This window comes from Vigna unguiculata, chromosome 3 (assembly GCF_004118075.2).
Source record: "Vigna unguiculata cultivar IT97K-499-35 chromosome 3, ASM411807v1, whole genome shotgun sequence".
Lineage (NCBI taxonomy): Eukaryota > Viridiplantae > Streptophyta > Magnoliopsida > Fabales > Fabaceae > Vigna > Vigna unguiculata.
Window position 1 is genome coordinate 47,794,511 of NC_040281.1, and position 20,320 is coordinate 47,814,830.

Sequence of the window (20,320 nt, forward strand, 5' to 3'; positions counted from 1 at the left end):
GCCTTAATCCTTCTTTTATATCATAGTTTATATTCTTGACAACCACTTATCTCATACCAACCACTAACTTTTGAATGTTGAATTTGATTAGGGATGTCAAAGTGAGTTAACCCGACTTTATGGATTGGTTCACCAAGGATTGAATTAAAAAATTGTCAGTTCAATCCAATTTACTTTTTGGTGAGCCAGAATTTTTGCAATCCGGTCCGACCCACAACAAGTTGATGAGTTTGTGGGTTAACTTACTTAAATATATTTTTTTTGTAATTTATTTTATATGTTTATTACATTACAATGAGAGTGAATTGACTTAATTTATTTTTTATAATAGTGAAATAAAAATGTTCACATAATTTTCAAAATATTATTATAAATTAATTAAATATTCAAATATTCAAATATTATTGAACAACATTTTAGCATTTAAAAATATGAAATTGTGAATTTATATAATTAAAATTAGTAAATAATTATAACAAAATTTTTAAAAAAATTATAAAAATATGTTGGTAGATTAAGTGAGTCAATCCACTTTCAACCCGGTTCGAATCGGTTTAACCCGTAAGTTATGTGAGCCGAATTCGGTTCAACATGTTTTATCATCTCTAAATTTAATCATTGTCATCTTTACCGAGGAGCTAGGAAAAGGAAAACAAGTCTTAGGTGGAAAAAGTTAATACTTAAAAGACAAAGTGTAGATTTATTTCTTTATATCAGTATTACTACTATCATTACCAAAATTTTCGATCAAATTATAACATGTAATTTTTCTTTTTTATGTTCAGTAACCATATCAAATGTTGAAATTTTATTTTATTTTTTGAAAGTCTACATTAAAGAACTTGATGATGGCGAAAAACATTTAATCTGTAGCCCCATCACATTCATTACATTTTTAATTAGGTCCAAAAATTAATTTTTTTAATTAAATCTATGCACTTTTAAAATTGTAATTGAATCCTTATTATCAGTTGATGATGCTATATTTCCATTAGATATTACTATATATCATAAACACCTACGTTTTTATATTTGTGTATATGATTTTTTAAATAATGTAATGTTAAAAAAAGTGTTAAATATTTTAAGTGGATAAGTTGGACTGTTATAGTTGGAGAAAGTAATTGTGCGTAGTTTAAAAAAACATATCCTTTGTTATTAAAAAAAATAAATTATCAATTAAAAAATCACACTAAAAGTGATTGCAATATAGATTAAACCGTGTTCATTTTATATTTTATCCACACATCTCATATAGTATACCAATAAGTTTCTGTCACCTACTCTCATGCTATTTCTTCTCCCTCAATTTGTTACTACTTCAAAATATTAGTAATAATTAATAGAAGTTTAACGGTATTTACTTGTCATGTAGATACAAAATTTCATAATTATTAATTTTTTAAAAAATGTAAAACTATAACAAATTAAGCCAAAATCCAATAAAGTTAAGTACTTACAGATTAAGTTGCCATTATTAGTAACATTTAACGGAACTTTAACAATAATAACTTTAAAAGACACAATTATAAACTTTTAGCATTATAAGGATTTGATTAAAATTATATAAAATTAATTAAAATATAATAATATTATGTTGTAATACAGATTAATTTAACCATGACAAAAATAGAGAACATTGTCAATGTTCTGATACAAACTCTAAACAAAGCAATAAAAAGGACCATAGAAATTAAAGATGCGTGGTTTAAGATAAGTGCTCAACCAATTGTTTTATTGGGCCTTTATAAATTATGTTGAAGCATTGCAGGTTTTAAAATTTATCATGAAAAATTCAGATACTTTCCAAATCCAATGATATGAGAGAAGAGACTACTTTGGTGGGCACCAATGTGAGTGAGTACATAATAGGCATGCAGAAGAAGATAAAATTGCTAACTCTATTCAATTGAGTACGATAATTTTACTAATGAAAACCTCACGGGCCATGCTTTTGATCGTGAGAAAATGCAGCAATGGACCCCTATAAAGATATGTTGTTTTGCAAACAAAATCCACTGTCATTGATTATATATCACGTGCTACCCTACACTAATGATAAGTCTAAAATCTTAATTTGTCTTCAAAGATAACCAATATCAAGAATTGCAATTTGAGAATTAACAATAGTGGCATTCCTTTCAAATGTTTTCTAATATAATTTTCCAAGAGAAACAACGAGAGCAGCTCCACATTTAATAGGGCAGTGATTGATAAGAACAGTTCTTTTTTCCACTTATTTAATGATAAATTAATGACTGGCTAGAAGAAGGAAAAAAATACAAATCCTTACATATTATTGAGGGTAAACATTTAAAGGGTTTATTTGCATTTGAAAGAAGAAATTTTTTTCCTAATTTTTCTGTAGTAACATGTGGTATGCAGAAAAAAAATATATTGCTGTATAAAGTTATGAAAGAAAGTTGTCCGTGTCACCGTACCAAGCCAAAGTTGATAATGAAAGTGTGTCTGTCCTCCAACTGAGCAGGGCCAAATAAATCTGTGGTGATTTGTCTTCCATTAGTAGATGATTAAGTGGACAAAGTGTTCATTTGGACGCATAGCCTGAACCTGATCTACATAGATTATCGAATGATCTTATCCTTAATTCGAACCAATTCATAGTCTCAAAAGTAAAGGACAACAAAGGATAGATTCTGTGTATATCTCAAATGTCAGAACAATATACAGTGCATGTCAAATCCCAAGGAATACCATACCAATACCATTTTAGGAGTTATCTTTTTAGCAAGAAGACAAGTTGTTTAATTGATGTGAAAACAGGCGTGCTGAAGGGAAAATTGGACTTAACACCAGCCATGCAGCTTCCTATTAATGTGACAAACTTAATCAAATGAGGACCTACCTTTTGAGATGAATGTTAGGTCCGGCAATTTAAAAATTGACAAAGACCTCAAAAAATCTTTATAATCTGTTGGTCAATCCTCAGAAATCACATCAGGATTTTTATCCTGTAGTTATAGTTGACGGCCATTCCACATCAGATACTGCTCTGCGAATGTGAGGCCAAATTCAATTATCTAAACTTACAAATGAAGATGAAACTAACACATTGCGAAGCACCATCCATAAGCACATAAATATTGATGTCAGCAATTCATCCGCAATGCATCATGAAACAAAACTTAGAAGTGGCTTCCTGTCCCCTAAAAAAGTTCCAACATTTTTCATTTCAGAAAGAGTTAAAGAGGTGTATGCTGAATTTCTAGGATACTCCAAAAAGAAAAAAGAAAAACCTTTAACTTAGAATTATAAAATTTGTATGTAATGGATTTGCTATGAATGTACATTATGGAGCAAAACTCCGAATTCACGTAAGCCTAAAATCCATTGAACTTTAGGCCTTTTGAAGGAATTGTTTTGTGCAGCAAAAGTAATGCATGTGTGGTTAGTAGTGGTTAGTAATGCGCTTTAAAATTTGCCTTTCTCTATGCGAAATAAGCGTAGAAACGACATATAATGGGTGGAGGGCCCTACAGAATGTGCACATAGATGAATTTTAAACATCTTATGTACATTAGAAGTGGTGATTGGTGACTGATCTACATTCATTTCTACACCGTGAAGTTATCATCACGCATGTCAGAAAGATAGCTCTGTCTAATTTCTTCAAAAGCAATTGGCACCTGAGATTGATATCCATCTCACGGAAGCAATGCATACACTTGGTAACACAATTGCTGGTTATGCTGCTGCATTCATTTTATATTATTGGTACAGACATGAATACCAGAAAAGTGTATATGAGATGAAGATCTTGAGTCAACCATCTTCATTCTCATTGTTTGGCCTTCCATACACCACAGAAAAGTAGTGGCTAACTGTTGTCAAAGTAAGACCAGGGAACCTGTGAAGTTTTCCTGGCCGTGGATCAATCTTGACAAATGGCCATCTCATGATTTCTGCAGCTTCACACTCTTCCCATCCATCTCCAAATACACAAAAGCGAACATTAGGATGGTTGAAACGCTCCTTGATCCATCGGAAACATTGAGTTTTTCCCACTTCCCATGAGCTATAAACTGAAACGCATCATACATAATTAACATGGATCAGGATTAAACTCTGGTTACTGAAATGACAACTAGTTTTAGGCTTTCAAAAAGGTTCATTAATAACATGATTGTGAGCTTTGAGCTTTCAGAAATATGGCATAAAACAATCAATTATGGTAGTTCAAAGTAGCCCGAAGAGATAAAATTACTCACCATTTCCATGGCTTATCAAGCTGTCCAGACGAAAGAGTAAACATTTCACAAGTGAGGGAATTAACGATCCAGAGGTCACTAAAACATTAACATGCTTTACATTAGTTGAGTTATAGCTGATGTCAGAAGAAGCAACTGAAGAAACTGCATCTTCATCTTCGCCCAAACACTCCTTTAAAAAGGTTCGTGCTACAATATATTAAACATGAAAGATATAAGTAATACAGGTCGTGAACAAAAGATAATATCATTTAAGCATCAAAACATACCTGATGAAAGCCACCTGTCAGTGTATTCATCAGTTTTATCATACAATTCATCCCAGTGTTTTATTGTCTCTTGATCTAAAATATTCTGTAAACCCTGAAACCAAACAAGAAAAGATTTATCTTATGTTAACCTACCAATAGAAAAGCTACCAAATAAAGTAAACAACAACTTGTTTGGTAACTCTCCAAGTCTCCTCAGATTCTCACTTCATGATATCTACAAAGCTTTAGTCATCAGAAAAAAAAAGGGAAAGCAGCATCTCTCACCAATAAACTAAAACCTCATGAAGTTTTTTCTAAACAATAATCAAGTTTTACATTATGAGCATTGATCTGTTGAAACTTCAAAGCTTGTTTCAGTTATTTTACAACTATTGATCTGTTAGCATAGGAATTAAAACATAAATTAACAAAAAAAGTTGCGGCACTCAGGTGTATATAGTCACGTAGCCTTGTTGTTTGTCTTCAACATTAATCCACAAGCAATTCTTTAAAGATGAAGCACTCAGCTTGCTAAGTCTTAGCATTTGACATTTTACTGTTTTTAATGGAAGATAAAAGGGGTACTGTTAAAGCAAAGTTCAACGGACCCTATATTTGATTTTTGATTATATGCTTAACAACAAACTATAAAATATGTTTTATAAGCATCGGGTCTCGACAGATACAAGTGTTTCATCTGGTCAAATAGATGCATATGTTTTTTGCTTACGGAGCTTCGCCTAGCCAACCAAACACACAACGCTTTGCCTATATAGTTCGTCTTATAAGCTTTTGCTTGGACGAATGATAACGACATATAGTCTGAAGTATTCATAATAAATGTGGAATACTCATAAATGCTTATTCTATGCTTGTAGAGAATGTTCATCTCTTGGCATCTTACAAGAGAATCTCGTATTGAAGAGTCTACATCAAAAATCTCCTAAAGAACGTGCCAAAGCTACTTCCCATGAACAACTTTTCTGAAAAAGCAGAATGTCAGACCTACAAAGATTAGCCATGTCAAGCTTTATGCTTTGCTCAAGTTTGGAAAGAAGCTACCTAATCTAGGTATAATAAGTCATGTTGTGTATAAAAATGTAACTTAAAGAAGTTATATGCATTTAATGTTGCATTAAAAGCATTTAATCCATCTACCAGCTTGAACGTGGACAAACACAAGAGGAAGAAGATCTTTGCAAGACCTCACAACATCTCTTAAAGGATTTGTATCGACTCTTTTCTTCTCAACATCTATATAAAGAAGACCTCATTGAAGAAGAAAGGTTGACGACATTGACGAAACTCCTATAACGAGAACGATAACAAAGCTCTTATAATCTTTAGCAATCCTTAAGCTTCCAGTTTGTTAGTAAGAACATTGTTGTATTCATTTAGCCACCTAAACGAGTGTTTATCATCTTGTATCCGGCTTAGGATGTTACCCTCTTTTAGCTAGCAAACCTATGATGTTTAGATCACATCCTTTGTGTAAACAAAGTGTTTAGCTAAGAGTACCTAGGCTTAAAGAATACTCAATGTTTTGTCAGGAGTGATTGTATGTCCAAAGAAGTTATTTAGCCAGGAGTGATTGTGTTACAAAGAATATTTGGTCTTAACTAGGAGTGATTGTGTTTCAAAGATTACTCAATTTGCCACGAGGGGTCATGTTCCAAAGAATACTTGACACTAGCCAAGAGTGGTTGTTTTTCAAAGAATACACTAACTTAGTCATGAGTGGTTGTATTCCAAATAATACACAGTTCTAACCAACAATGGCGACGGTTTAACTAATACTTTATGTTTGTTTAGCCAAAACTAGTTGGGATCCAAAGAATACTTGCCTTGTATCTTGTAGCATTAGCATGATAGTGGAACTTGATTGTGTTTATCAACAACTAGATGTAGTTTGGATTTCAAATGAATGAGTATAAAAATACCTTGTGTAAATCTCTTTCAACTCTTATTTGTTTAAATTGCATGTTATTTATCTAAAACTAATCAAAGAAGAAGAGTTTTACTTAAATGAGTTTTAGAAAGAGACTTTGATAGTACAATTGTCAACTTGAAGTTTCAGCTGACTATTTTCATTAGATGCTACTCTGCGGAAAATTGCTTGACAATGCGTCTGTCAAGTTTAAACTTTGTCTGATTGTTGTTATCAAATGTTGATTTGCAAAAGTTATTGAGTTTTAAATACAAAAGTCAACCCTTCCTTCTTGTGTATTTTTGTGTTTCACAGGTAGTGATATATGGACACCCAAAACCACTCTACAATTGTAATATTTTAATTGAAAAAAATTATTATGGTATTTTCTTTCAACAACCCATTGTCATGCATTTTTAATATTAAAAAAACTTGTCTATCATTGGTTGTCAACTGGTCCCATTGTCAAGATATAATTTTCCAGATAAAATGTGAGATTGATATGAAAACAATACAAAAGTATATCACCTTAGACACAAATTTATGAAAACGGGGTTAATTATCAATTGCCATACTATTCAATATCTAAAATACAAACTATGGAATATTGGAAAAGTAATAGATATACATTAAATCCAAAATCCAGCAATAAATAAGTAAAGACAAAAATCAAATGATTTCAGAATAAGCATCACAAAAATCAGAAAATATCTAACTCAAAAACTGATAGAAACAAGATATACTGAATAATACTAACTCAGAAATTGGGGAGCAAAGCTCCCTACAGCTGAGTAAAAATCTTCTGATAAACAGAACGCTCAACAAAAAGAAAGGAGATTTTTCTATATGCACTTGGAAGAAAATATGAAGTAAAATAAATTAAGTTTCTTCTATAAACTAAATCAGCTTATCATTTAAACTTTCAGAGAAATTAGAGAAAGATCTAGTAAAAAAGTTAAAGTTTATTAGTTGATTTAACTTACAAGAAAAACTCAATTTATTTTACCTTCTTATTTTCTTCTCTTACATATGTCCATAGAAAAGTTCATCCAAACAGAACCTAAATAGCATAACTAACTCACCACCCACCAAACATACACTCAAGACCTTAAACTATCTTCTATGCAACCCTTCTCTCTCGCTCTCTTCCTCCAACTAATCCTGATTCCGGAAGCTCCTCCTTTCCCCACAACAAGCAACCCATCACAATTCACTAATGAACCTTTTTCCTATCTGCTAACTGAATTTTCCATTTCTTTCCCCTTACTTTAACTTTTCTTACTTTTCTTTTTCCTCTCATAAACATCTGCTCGTGCTACCATTGGGCTCCCTCCCTTTTACCCTCCTCCTAATCACATGCCAATGGCCTATCAAAACCTTTTATGTTAAATGTAAGACTGCCAAAATTGCTCCACAAAATAATTTATAACTTATTTTAACATGTATGCACTTTGAGACAAGTTTCATAAGGTTCAAAAACTCGTTGCAACAATGAATTTATAGACTACAACAAACTATAACATGCAGGCATAAAAAGTGAACTCAATCATTCTCTCTTTAATCTTATAAGTAATTGATAATGTGTTGTGGAAACTATTATTTATAGGCATGGTCCATAAAATCAAAACAATGCTATGGCTTCATAACTGAGAACCATTTCATCATGATAAAAATGAAAATTGAAAATACAAAGGAAAGTACTGTCAGATACATACATAAATTATATACATTAATTTCAAGAATCACCAATAAATGTGCAACATTATTATAACACATAACACAAAATTCCATACAATAGTACTAAGCTTCAAAAGTTGAATACAGAAATAATAATGCTCCAGAAGTTTAACCTGTATGTACTTTTCGGCAATGACTCGATGCCTATATGCAAGTTTTCTTTTGTTCGCATCATCTTGAGGGGCGCCTAATTCATCTTTGTTGAAGTCGTAATCAGATAAGTCCCTCCCATCATCATATTGGGCCAGAGCATCAAGAAATGGCTTATTGTAATTTTCAATCTGCAGCATAGAAACCCCAAATCAATCAATGACATTCCACAAGCAAACGATCCATGGAAATTTCAACATATAACCCAAATTTTACTTGTTCATAGAAGAAATAATCATCACATGTTTGTAGAATGAGATTTTCCCACATCCTCCCGATTTCAACTCCCTTCTGCACATCCTTCAGACCGTTAAAAGCCTCTGCATATGATGATTTCAGCAAGGAGTTGAGTAGTACAAGCGTCTCATCCATGTCCCAAACATAGACATCCAACCTTGGACGGACATTGTTGCCGGAAAAAATCGGTGTGTCCTGCTCAGGCATGCCAACTGCATCAGCCATTGTTACGTGTGTTCAACGAACTCACCCTACAGTCACAGTCGCAGTGCACTGCAGCAAAAGTTCATGTTTAAGTATTCATTGCAGCAAGTTACTTAACACTTTTATCAACGCGTGCTGAGATCATCTTCAACAAGGAAGAATGAAATGTGTCAGTAATTAAGTGAATTAACACTCAGAATATCAGGATTTACAACAAATTAAAATAGATCAATCTTGCTCACACTCATTCAGTTGTTGAACAAACTTAAACAACCACAGTTGAAATTAATCGAATAGGTTTAAAATAAACGAAAGTTTAAAAAATAACAAAATAAAGAGAATGCGAATTAGTGATGAATTCAGAAATCAAGATTACTTGGATAAACATACTATATTGTTAATTACAATAACCAAAATCGGTAAGATTTGAATCAGCGAGCTAATTTGATACACAAACAACAAAAACAGGTATAAAAAATAAGTGAATGTAGAGAAATAGGTGGATACAGAGGAGGTTGTTTACTTTAGGTTAAAGTTGCAGAGGACTTGAGTAAGAGGAGGACGATGAAGTTGTGACGTGAAACTGAGTGAAACCATCAAGTTCAAGAATCTAGCGCAACTATAATGTTTTCCGTTTACATTTATTGCGCTTTCACACAGGCCCAAATGATCAGCCCACATTTCGAGCCCAGTATAGTAAACTAAAATTACATATTTTAGAAAGTTTGGGAACTAAAGTCGCAAAAACAAAAGGGACCAAAATAACCGAACAAACACTAAATATTAAATATTCAAATTGGTCCCTGTTAGATAGTTCAATAAATAAAATTTTCATAAGTTGGTTCCTTGTTAATAATAAAATAAATAGAAACAAATGATCATCTAATTGAAACTCAACAGGTGAAGTTCTGTTTTTAACAAAGTTCTTCCTTTATTTATTTATTTTTTAAAACAACGATTTTCTTATACTCGATTGGACTCTCTCACACGATGTCACTTGTCGTTATGTTGGTCGGTTTAGTTTACCTATGGGTAAGATTTTATTTCAAAGTTGTCTGTTGCATGAGTCTCACTTATTTCTCTGCAAGAAAATAGTGTTTAATTATGTTTCTTTCTTGGGTGATAAAGTGTTTGGACGAATTAACAAGATTTTGAGAAAGGACCAAGACCGGATTCGGTTTTATATGATCTTTTATAAAATAGTCGCTTTAACCTATTGTTAATTTATTAATTAATTATGTAACATGGTGAATTTACTGATTTGACTAATTTTTTCTGAAAAAATAGATCATTTTAACTTACTTATAATAAAAATAGATCAATTTATTAATTAATTACATTACAGATGTAATTTACTAATATGACTTTTCTCTATTTTATTTTTAACTTTTATAATAATTTTTAAAATTTTATATACTTTTTTAAAAATAAAATTTTAATAATTTGATTAAAAATATTTTAAATAAAATTTAATTATTGTAAATTTTATAATAAAATTTAAAATATTATTTTTTAAAATATCAAAATTTTTATAAAATTTTATTTAAAATATTTTTAATCAAATTTTATTATTGTAAATTTTATAATAAAATGTAATAAAAAAATTTAAAATATTAAGTTTTAAAATATCAAAATTTTAATAAAATTTTATTTAAAATATTTTTAGTCAAATTATTAAAAATTTATTTTTAAAAAAAGTATATAAAACTTTAGAAATTACATAAAAGTTAAAAATAAATAAAGAGAAATCAAATAATTAGTAAATTGATCTTCTCATGTAATTAATTAGTAAACTGATCCATTTTTGTAATAAATGGGTCAAAACAACCCATTTTTATAAAAAAAAAATGTTTTATAAGTAAAAGATATACTTTTCTGTTTTAGAATTTTTTTTTTCATAAATAATTTAAAGTATTACAACAATTTTATAAAAGTAATATGACAATAAAATCCATAAAATGTAAATTAAAACGCGTATGATAGCTATTACACTAAAAAAATCACTTTTCTCATTATCTCACACTTAGGCTTTGTTCACTTGGATAGATGGATTTGTGGGAGAGGGAGAAGATGAGTTTGAGTGGATATAAGAGTGAAATGTGTGTTGTTGTTTTTTTAAGGGATTTAGAAGTGATTGTGAGTGAATTTGGAAGTAAAGTTTGTGAGAGTTTGTGAGTGATTTGATTGATGTGATAAATAAAAAAATATTTTAATATATATATATATATAAGAGAAATTACCATTTTACCCTTTAAGTAATATGTAGTATAAATTAGTATTTGTACGAGTTATAATTATTTTTTAAATTTTTATTTAATGCTACACTTTAAAGAAATAAATTACAAAAATTAATAAAATAAATTAATTTTTTCCATAGTATTAAAAAAATGTTACGAAGCATTTGTGAATGGCATTTTATTTTAAATAAAAAATTAGTATGAAATTCCACTATTGTATAATCTGTAAACTCGACTATCAAATTTATATTATTATATTATATAATTTATTATTTATATTATTATATTATATAATTTATTATTTATAATATTATATTATATTATTTATTATTTATATTATTATTATTATAAACATAACAGTTTATTAAGTTAAATAAATTAGTATATATATAATATAATAAATTATGGTGAGGTCTTCTAAGACATTTTCTCAAACTTAACCGCAAATCTCTTCTCTTATAGGAAGAAAGTATAAAGTAACAAATTTGCATTGATTTTTGTGTTTTTATAGATTTTTTCTTTTCGTTAACTGTGCTTTTTATACTAACAGTACATCGTCTCAAATTCGTCTATTGAAATGAACAGACCCTTAACATCTTTGTAAGGGTGAAATTCACAATGGTAAAATTTTACTAATCTATTAACCAAAGTCCCATCTTTCGATACAAATTATGATATTTATTCTTGTAACATCTCAAAATTTATGCCACAATGTTTTCAGTATGTAAAAAAAAAATGGTTAAATAGTTATAATAATTTTTTTCAGTCATAAATATATATATATAATTGTAAACGTGTATAAATATATATATATATATATATTATTTAATATCATAATATTATATATATATATATATATATATATCAGATAAATATTATAATAGAATTATGTTTACAAGTATAATACAAGTTTATCTTGGAATAAATGGTGTAAGTACATTGTTCAGAAAGAGATAGACTTTCAATTAATGATATTCCATTCTTGTATTGCGAATCTCTGCAAAGATTAGATGAATTTAATGTTCAAGGCTCTATATATATAGAGTTGGTTCACTAAAAGTCATATGAAGCAAAGAAAGGAGAAAAAAAAAGAGAGATTCGAGAGTTAGAGAGAGGCAAATCAGAAGAAGAAAACGAAATAGTGAGACTCCAAGGAGAAATAAGAGTTGAATCGTGCATTTATTCAGACTTTTTTTTCGATCTCTAAGGTAAGGGAAGAAAACATTTATCATTATATCTTTTGACTTTTAATTTTTCTTATCTCCTGATAATTTTATTTTATTTTTACCTTTAAGTGAGGTGCCCCTAACCTCATTCTAATTTATATTTAGTTCTCGTTCCTATTTATTTATTTGTATTCATCTCCAGTTGCGCACTGGTCCTATTTATTCTATTTATATTTACTCTCATTTACTTATTTATATTTATCTCCAGTTACATACTGCTCCTTTTTATTTATTTATATTTATTATTCATTGATCCTATCTATTTAATTATTTATATAATTATATGGTTTAATATTAAAATGAAACTTATGATAAATAAAGATTTGATTATTGTAGTTGGAGGTATGACCTTGGGGATTTAAACGAGTTAGTATTACTCAAGATGAGATGTTCTTGAGTTACTTTGTTGGCCATGAGCTCATTTATCCTGACTAGTCACTACAAAATTAATCAATATCTTTATAAAGTATGATAAAATTTAGTTTTATGGATTTTGGAGAATTTTCATTTCATTTTATTTTATTATGATATGTTGTATTTTTTTTATGTGATATTTGTCTCACTTCCCCATTTTTTATTGTGTGTGAAAAACAAAATTTTATAACCTTATCATAGATGGATGCTCCCAACATGCCTGATCCCTTCTTCGCTGACATTGTGGCTGTTTTCCCGGTAAATGCATGGGAAACCAACGCAGTAAATAATTCTGTAACATTTCAGGAAATAGGAAACTCTATCATTACTTTTCTCTCTGCTCCAAACGCGCCGATTGTCATCGAAGGACAAATCGAAGTTACCTTTTATTTACCCCCAACAGTCCAAGTGAATCCTATCCGTAACATTTTACCTCCACCTGTTTGATAAACCGCATATGAGGGAGAAACTGTAAATAAATAACCCTTCTTCCTCTTCTAGTGTAGGAAATATAAAATGTACTAAACAATGTGGATATAGGATGTATAGAGTATTGTAAATATAAATATATATATATATATATATATATATATATATATATATATATATATGTGTGTGTGTGTGTGTGTGTGTGTGTGAATATTTTAAATATAATTATATATTAGTGTATAAATTTTGCCTCTAAATTTTTATAAGTATATTGTAATAAAAAAATAAATAGAATTTGTTTTTATCATCACATTAGATGGTATTAGAGCCACGTTTCATGCGAGATCTGTGAAATGTGCTCATTATTTACTAACTCATACGATTCCAGATGGCAAACATTAGGAGGAACAATGGATTAACTAAAGCAATGCAAGCTATCCGAGACATGGCTGCTGCTCTAGTGAGGAATCAAAGACTTGAAGGAAACCCTGAATCACAAGGTTTAGCTGAATTTATGAGAAACAAACCCCCACATTTTTCTGGAGGATATGATCCAGAAAAAGCTGAATTATGGATTAAGGAAATGGAGAAAATATTTTGAGTTATGAACTGTGCTGACAACCAAAAGGTGAATTATGTTGTATTTATGTTAATAGGAGAAGCCGAATATTGGTGGGATGGTACCAGGAGATTACTTGAAGGAGGAAGAATAATTATTACCTGGGATGTATTCAGAACAAAGTTTTTAGAAAAATATTTCCCTAATGATGTGAGGAGAGCAAAAGAAATAGAGTTTATGCAGTTGAAGCAAGGAAGTGTGACAGTGGGGGAATATGCTTCTAAGTTTGAAGAATTAGGAAAATACTCTACTTTCTTTTATCACCCAGAGGAAAGGATGAAGTGTATAAAATTTGAAAATGGACTTAGAGATGAATTGAGAAAAGCAATAGGAATACTAGAAATTATTGACTTTCCTATGCTTATTCACAAGTGTAGATTTTTGGAAGATTTTGAGAACAACCAAAATATCAAACCAAAATATTTTGGACCCCAAATAAATAAAAATAAACGCAATGAGGGAAAACCTTACAATCGCCCACAATGGAGGACCCAATCCAACCAATCTTCATCAGGAAATTCTAGTAGACTTGTATATGATCATATCATATGCTTTAAATGCGGACAAGGTCATCATGCTAAAGATTGTCATCTTAAGGGACCAGTCTGTTTCAAGTGTGGAAAACCTGGTCACCTATTCTCTGAGTGTGGACAACATAAGCCATATTTCAATCCAGTTGCAACCAAGATAAGACCTACCACCATAGGAAGAGTGTACACCATGACTGGAGCTGAAGCTGCTGAAAACCATGATCTAATTCAAGGTATGTGTTTTATTAAAGGAAAAACTTTAAATGTATTGTATGACTCAGGTGCAACTCACTCATTCATTTCCAATTATTGTGTTCAACATCTCAATATGTTGACCTCTTTTCTAAAAACTAGTTTGGTTGTTTCAACTCCCACAAATGACTCAGTAATTACCAATAGAGTTTGTTTAGACTGTCCACTGTCCATTGAAAATAGAAAATTCCTTGTAAATTTAATATGTCTACCTTTATCTCAATTAGATGTAATCTTAGGTATGGACTGATTATCTTCTAATCGAGTCCTTTTGAATTGTGGTAAGAAATCAGTGATATTTCCAAACTCTGAGAATCTTCTAAAATCACCTACCAATTCAAAAAGTGAGCCTTTAAGGAATGAAATTCAAGGATACTTGTTATTATCTTCTATGGAAATAAAAGAGGAAGTTGAGTTGAAAAATATAGCAATTGTTCAAGATTTTTCTGAAGTCTTTCCCAATGATATTCCTGGTTTACCACCTAACAGAGAAATTGAATTTTCCATAGATCTGATGCCTGGAGTTGGACCAATCTCTATGGCACCATATAGGATGTCACCCTCTGAATTAGCAGAATTGAAGAAACAATTAGAAGAGTTACTTGAAAAACAGTTCATTCGTCCTAGTGTGTCACCTTGGGGAGCCCCAGTTTTGTTAGTTAAAAAGAAATATGGAAGTTTTAGGTTATGCGTAAATTACCATTAATTAAATAAATTCACCATAAAGAATAAATACCCTCTTCCTAGAATAGATGACTTGATTGACCAATTAAGAGGAGCCTCTATATTTTCTAAGATAGATCTAAGGTCGGGATATCATCAAATTAGAGTAAAAGCAAAAGACATACAAAAAATTGATTTCAGAACTAGGTATGACCATTATGAATATCAAGTGATGCCTTCTGGTGTGACCAATGCTCCTGCAATATTTATGGATTATATGAATAGGATCTTCCATCCTTTTTTAGATTAATTTGTAGTTGTTTTTATAGATGACATTCTTATTTACTCTATGACTATTGAGGAACATAAGTAACACCTCGAATTGTCTTGCAAATCTTGAAAGAAAAGAGATTGTATGCTAAATTGTGTAAGTGTGAATTCTGGTTAGAGGAAGTAAAATTCTTAGGACATGTGATTTCCAATAAGGGAGTGTCAGTGGATCCGACCAAAGTAGAAGCAATTTTACAATGGGAACCACCAAAAACAATGACTGAGACTCGCAGTTTTCTCGGTTTAGCAGGATATTATAGAAGATTCATTGAGGGATTTTCTAAAATAACTATGCCTTTAACCCAACTCACCAAAAAGGGCCAAGCTTTTGTGTGGACAGAAAAATGTGAAAATAGTTTTCAAGAACTCAAGAAAAGATTAACCACTTCTCCTGTTTTAGCATTACCTGATTCTACTGGACACTTTGTTATATTTTGTGATGCTTCCAAAATGGGATTAGGTTGTGTTCTTATGAGAGATAGAAGGGTAGTGGCATATAGTTCTAGGCAACTAAGAACACAAGAGAAATTTTTAGTGATCATAAGAGTCTCAAATACTTGTTTGACCAAAAGGAATTAAATATGAGACAAAGGAGATGGATGAAATTTCTAAAAGACTATGATTTTGAATTACATTACCATCCAGGAAAGGCAAATGTAGTGGCAGATGCTTTAAGCAGAAAATCTTTACATGTCTCTTCACTAATGATTCATGAAATGAATTTGTTAGGAAAATTTAGAGACATGAATTTGTCGGTCACCCTAAACCATGATAAAATGCAATTAAACTCCATTCAGATCACTAACAATTTACAAAAGCAAATCCATGAGGCACAAGAAAGAGATGAGTTCATTAATAAGAAAAAGAAATTGATAGGTCAAAGAGGTGGGGAGAATTTTGGCATAGATAAAACTAAAATTTTGAGATTTAAGGACAGGATGTGTGTACCCAATAATGAGGAAATTAAGGAAATGATTCTAGAAGAAGCACATAAAAGCAAATTAAGCATACATCCGGGCACAACAAAAATGTATCAAGATCTCAAGAAAATGTTTTGGTAGTGGCACAATATGTAGCAAAATGTCTAGTTTGTCAAAAAGCTAAAATAGAACACCAAAAGCCAGCAGAAATGTTACAATCCTTAGATAACCTGAATGGAAATGGGATAGTATATATTTATATATATATATATATATATATATATATAAATATATATATATATATATAAATAAATAATTATACGTATATATGTATAAATATATATATATATATATATATATATATTATTTAATATCATAATATAATATTATAAATGTTATAAATCAGAATATATGTACGTAATATATGCACGTAATATATTTGACTATGAGCACGTAATCTTCAAATGTATATATATATATATATATATATATATATATATATATATATATATATATATATATATATATATATATATATATATATATTATATATCAGATAAACATTATAATAGAATTACGTTTACAATTATAATACAAGTTTATCTTGGAATAAATGGTGCAACTACATTGTTCAGAAAGAGATAGAGTTTCAATTAATGATATTCCATTCTTGTATTGCAAAGATTAGATGAATTTAATGTTCAAGCCTCTATATATATGGAGCTGGTCCACTGAAAGTCATATGAAGCAAAGAAAGGAGAAAAAAAAAAGAGAGATTCGAGAGAGGCAAATCAGAAAAAGGAAACGAAATAGCGAGACTCCAAGGAGAAATAAGAGTTGAATCGTGCATTTATTCAGACTTTTTTTTCAATCTCTAAGGTAAGGGAAGGAGACATTTATCATTATATCTTTTGACTTTTAATTTTTCTTATCTCCTCATAATTTTATTTTATTTTTACCTTTAAGTGAGGTGCCCCTAACCTCATTCTAATTTATATTTAGTTCTCGTTCCTATTTATTTATTTATATTCATCTCTAGTTGCGCACTGGTCCTATTTATTCAATTTATATTTACTCTCATTTACTTATTTATATTTATCTCCAGTTACGTACTGCTCCTTTTTATTTATTTATATTTATTATTCATTGATCCTATCTATTTAATTATTTATATAATTATGTGGTTTAATATTAAAATGAAACTTATGATAAATAAAGATTTGATTATTGTAGTTGGAGGTATGACCTTGGGGATTTAAACGAGTTAGTATTACTCAAGATGAAATGTTCTTGAGTTACTTTGTTGGCCATGAGCTCATTTATCCTTACTAGTCACTACAAAATTAATCAATATCTTTATAAAGTATGATAAAATTTAGTTTTATGGATTTTGGAGAATTTTCATTTCATTTTATTTTATTATGATATGCTGTATTTTTTTATGTGATATTTGTCTCACTTCCCCATTTTTTATTGTGTGTGAAAAACAAAATTTTATAACCTTATCATAGATGGCTTCTCCCAACATGCATAATCCCTTTTTCGTTGACATTGTGGCTGTTTTTCCAGGAAATGCATGGCAAACCAACGCAGTAAATAATTCTATAACATTTCAGGGAACGGGAAACTCTACTATTACTTTTCTCTTTGCTCCAAACGCGCCGATTGTCATCGAAGGACAAATCAGAGTTATCTTTTATTTACCCCTAACAATCCAAGTGAATCCTATCCATAACATTTTACCTCCACCTGTTTGATAAACCGCATATGAGTGAGAAACTGTAAATAAATAACCCTTCTTCCTCTTCTAGTGTAGGAAATATAAAATGTACTAAACAATGTGGATACAAGATGTATATAGTATTGTAAATATATATAAATGTGAATATTTTAAATATAATTATATATTAGTGTATAAATTTTGCCACTAAATTTTTATAAGTTTATTGTAATAAAAAATAAATAGAATTTTTTTTATCGTCACGATTCTGACAGGATATCAAAATTATAATATAGTTTTTCGTTTGTGTTTTTTTTTAATATAATCCTATTTGGACACATTTTACTATGGCTTTGTTCACTTGGATAGATGGATTTGTGGGAGAGGGAGAAGATGAGTTTGAGAGGATATAAGAGTAAAATGTGTGTTGTTTTTTTTAAGGGATTTATAAGTGATTGTGAGTGAATTTGGAAGTAAAGTTTGTGAGAGTTTGTGAGTGATTTGATTGATGTGATAAATAAAAAAATATTTTAATATATATATATATATAAAAGAGAAATTACCATTTTACCCTTTAAGTAATATGTAGTATAAATTAGTATTTGTACAAGTTATAATTATTTTTTAAATTTTTATTTAATGCTACACTTTACAGAAATAAATTACAAAAATTAATAAAATAAATTAATTTTTTCCATAGTATTGAAAAAATGTTACGAAGTATTTGTGAATGGCATTTTATTTTAAATAAAAAATTAGTATGAAACTCCACTATTATATAATCCGTAAACTCGACTATCAAATTTATATTATTATATTATATAATTTATTATTTATATTATTATATTATATAATTTATTATTTATAATATTATATTATATTATTTATTATTTATATTATTATTATTATTATAAACATAATAGTTTATTAAGTTAAATAAATTATTATATATATAATATAATAAATTATGGTGAGGTCTTTTAAGACATTTTCTCAAACTTAACTGCAAATCTCTTCTCTTATAGGAAGAAAGTATACGATAACAAATTTGTATTGATTTTTGTGTTTTTATAAATTTTTTCTTTTCGTTAACTGTGCTTTCTATGCTAACAATAAATCGTCTCAAATTCGTCTGTTGAAATGAACATACCCTAAAAGTTCCTTCTCCCAGTAAAACGTGCATCTCAACCTCAATTTCACCACGTTGTAAAAGATTCACATTTTCTATTAGACTTAATTTTGATGTTTTTTTTTTTTAAATTCAACAAAGTACCATAAAAAATTAAGGATTTCCATTTTCTTAAACGGTGAAATTTAATTGACAGAGTATTATTAGATTCATAAATATTTTATGGTACTATTAATTAATTACTGAAAAAAAATTTGACTTAATTTAATCGATGAACTCATGAAACACCTGTTAATGTTCAGAGATACAATACCTATGAGACATCAGTTCAACCACATAAGACATTGACATCACTTTCAACCCAAAATCTTAAAGTAATGAGTTTATGAGTCTTTATCCTTATATATTACTCTATTTTACCGTTTCTAGCTAATGTGGGACTTAGACTCGTACTTGGATTCTTAACAATCTTTTCCTCAAAGATGAGTCCCTTCCACTACATAGGTACACTTCCCCTCCAGCGGAAGCAATTCCCAACCAGGAATACCCCTTCTCATACCGCTGTTGATCTTAACGGTACACACTTATCTAGAACTCTTGTCAGAAAAACTTTCGATACAAGGACCTGCACACATGTGAGCCGACTAAGCTTCCACTACTTCTCTAAACTGAGATTCCCAAAAAGAAAAAAGAAATTAAATCTTTACTTATGTGGAAGATCAGACAATGCTGCAACCACAAAGCATACTAAGAAAAAATTGGCTTTTGATATTATAGGAAGAAGTGATATTAATATCAGAACTTTAATGGAAGTGTGTGAACTTTGAATAGTGTCATACAAATTCCTGCCTTAAAGAAAAATTTAATATCTATAAGACACTTTTGGAGATGATGGACATTGGAAGGTAATGAGAGGTAATCTTGTTGTTGTTCGTGGAAAGAAGCAAGGATCTTTTTGCATTATTGCAGATGAGGATATGATATCAGTTGCAGAAGTTGGCAACAATTCATCTTTGTGGCATCAGAGGCTTGGGTTTATGTTATACTTTTAAAGAAAAAGAGTTATGTCATGACTAATGACTATAATTTTTTTGTCTAGTATTAAGCATTTGATCG

At 29.7% G+C, this 20,320-nt stretch overlaps 1 protein-coding gene across 3 annotated transcripts; it reads right to left on the reverse strand.

The window, feature by feature from the left end:
* Positions 1-3,264: 3,264 nt before the first annotated feature.
* Positions 3,265-9,369, reverse strand: LOC114175595 (eyes absent homolog). Of its 3 annotated transcripts, none has more exons than XM_028060352.1 (6): positions 9,259-9,369; positions 8,511-8,804; positions 8,258-8,425; positions 4,499-4,592; positions 4,230-4,418; positions 3,265-4,043 (listed from the first exon to the last, which is right to left on the reverse strand). In XM_028060352.1, exons 2-6 carry the CDS (start codon positions 8,754-8,756, stop codon positions 3,784-3,786), a joined length of 957 nt encoding a protein of 318 aa, XP_027916153.1. In that variant the 5' UTR covers positions 8,757-8,804; positions 9,259-9,369; the 3' UTR covers positions 3,265-3,783. The 3 variants fall into 3 exon arrangements, with proteins under 3 accessions (XP_027916153.1, XP_027916152.1, XP_027916154.1); XM_028060351.1 differs by having other exon boundaries at positions 8,511-8,880; positions 9,259-9,343; XM_028060353.1 differs by having other exon boundaries at positions 8,511-8,870; positions 9,259-9,327.
* Positions 9,370-20,320: the final 10,951 nt, after the last annotated feature.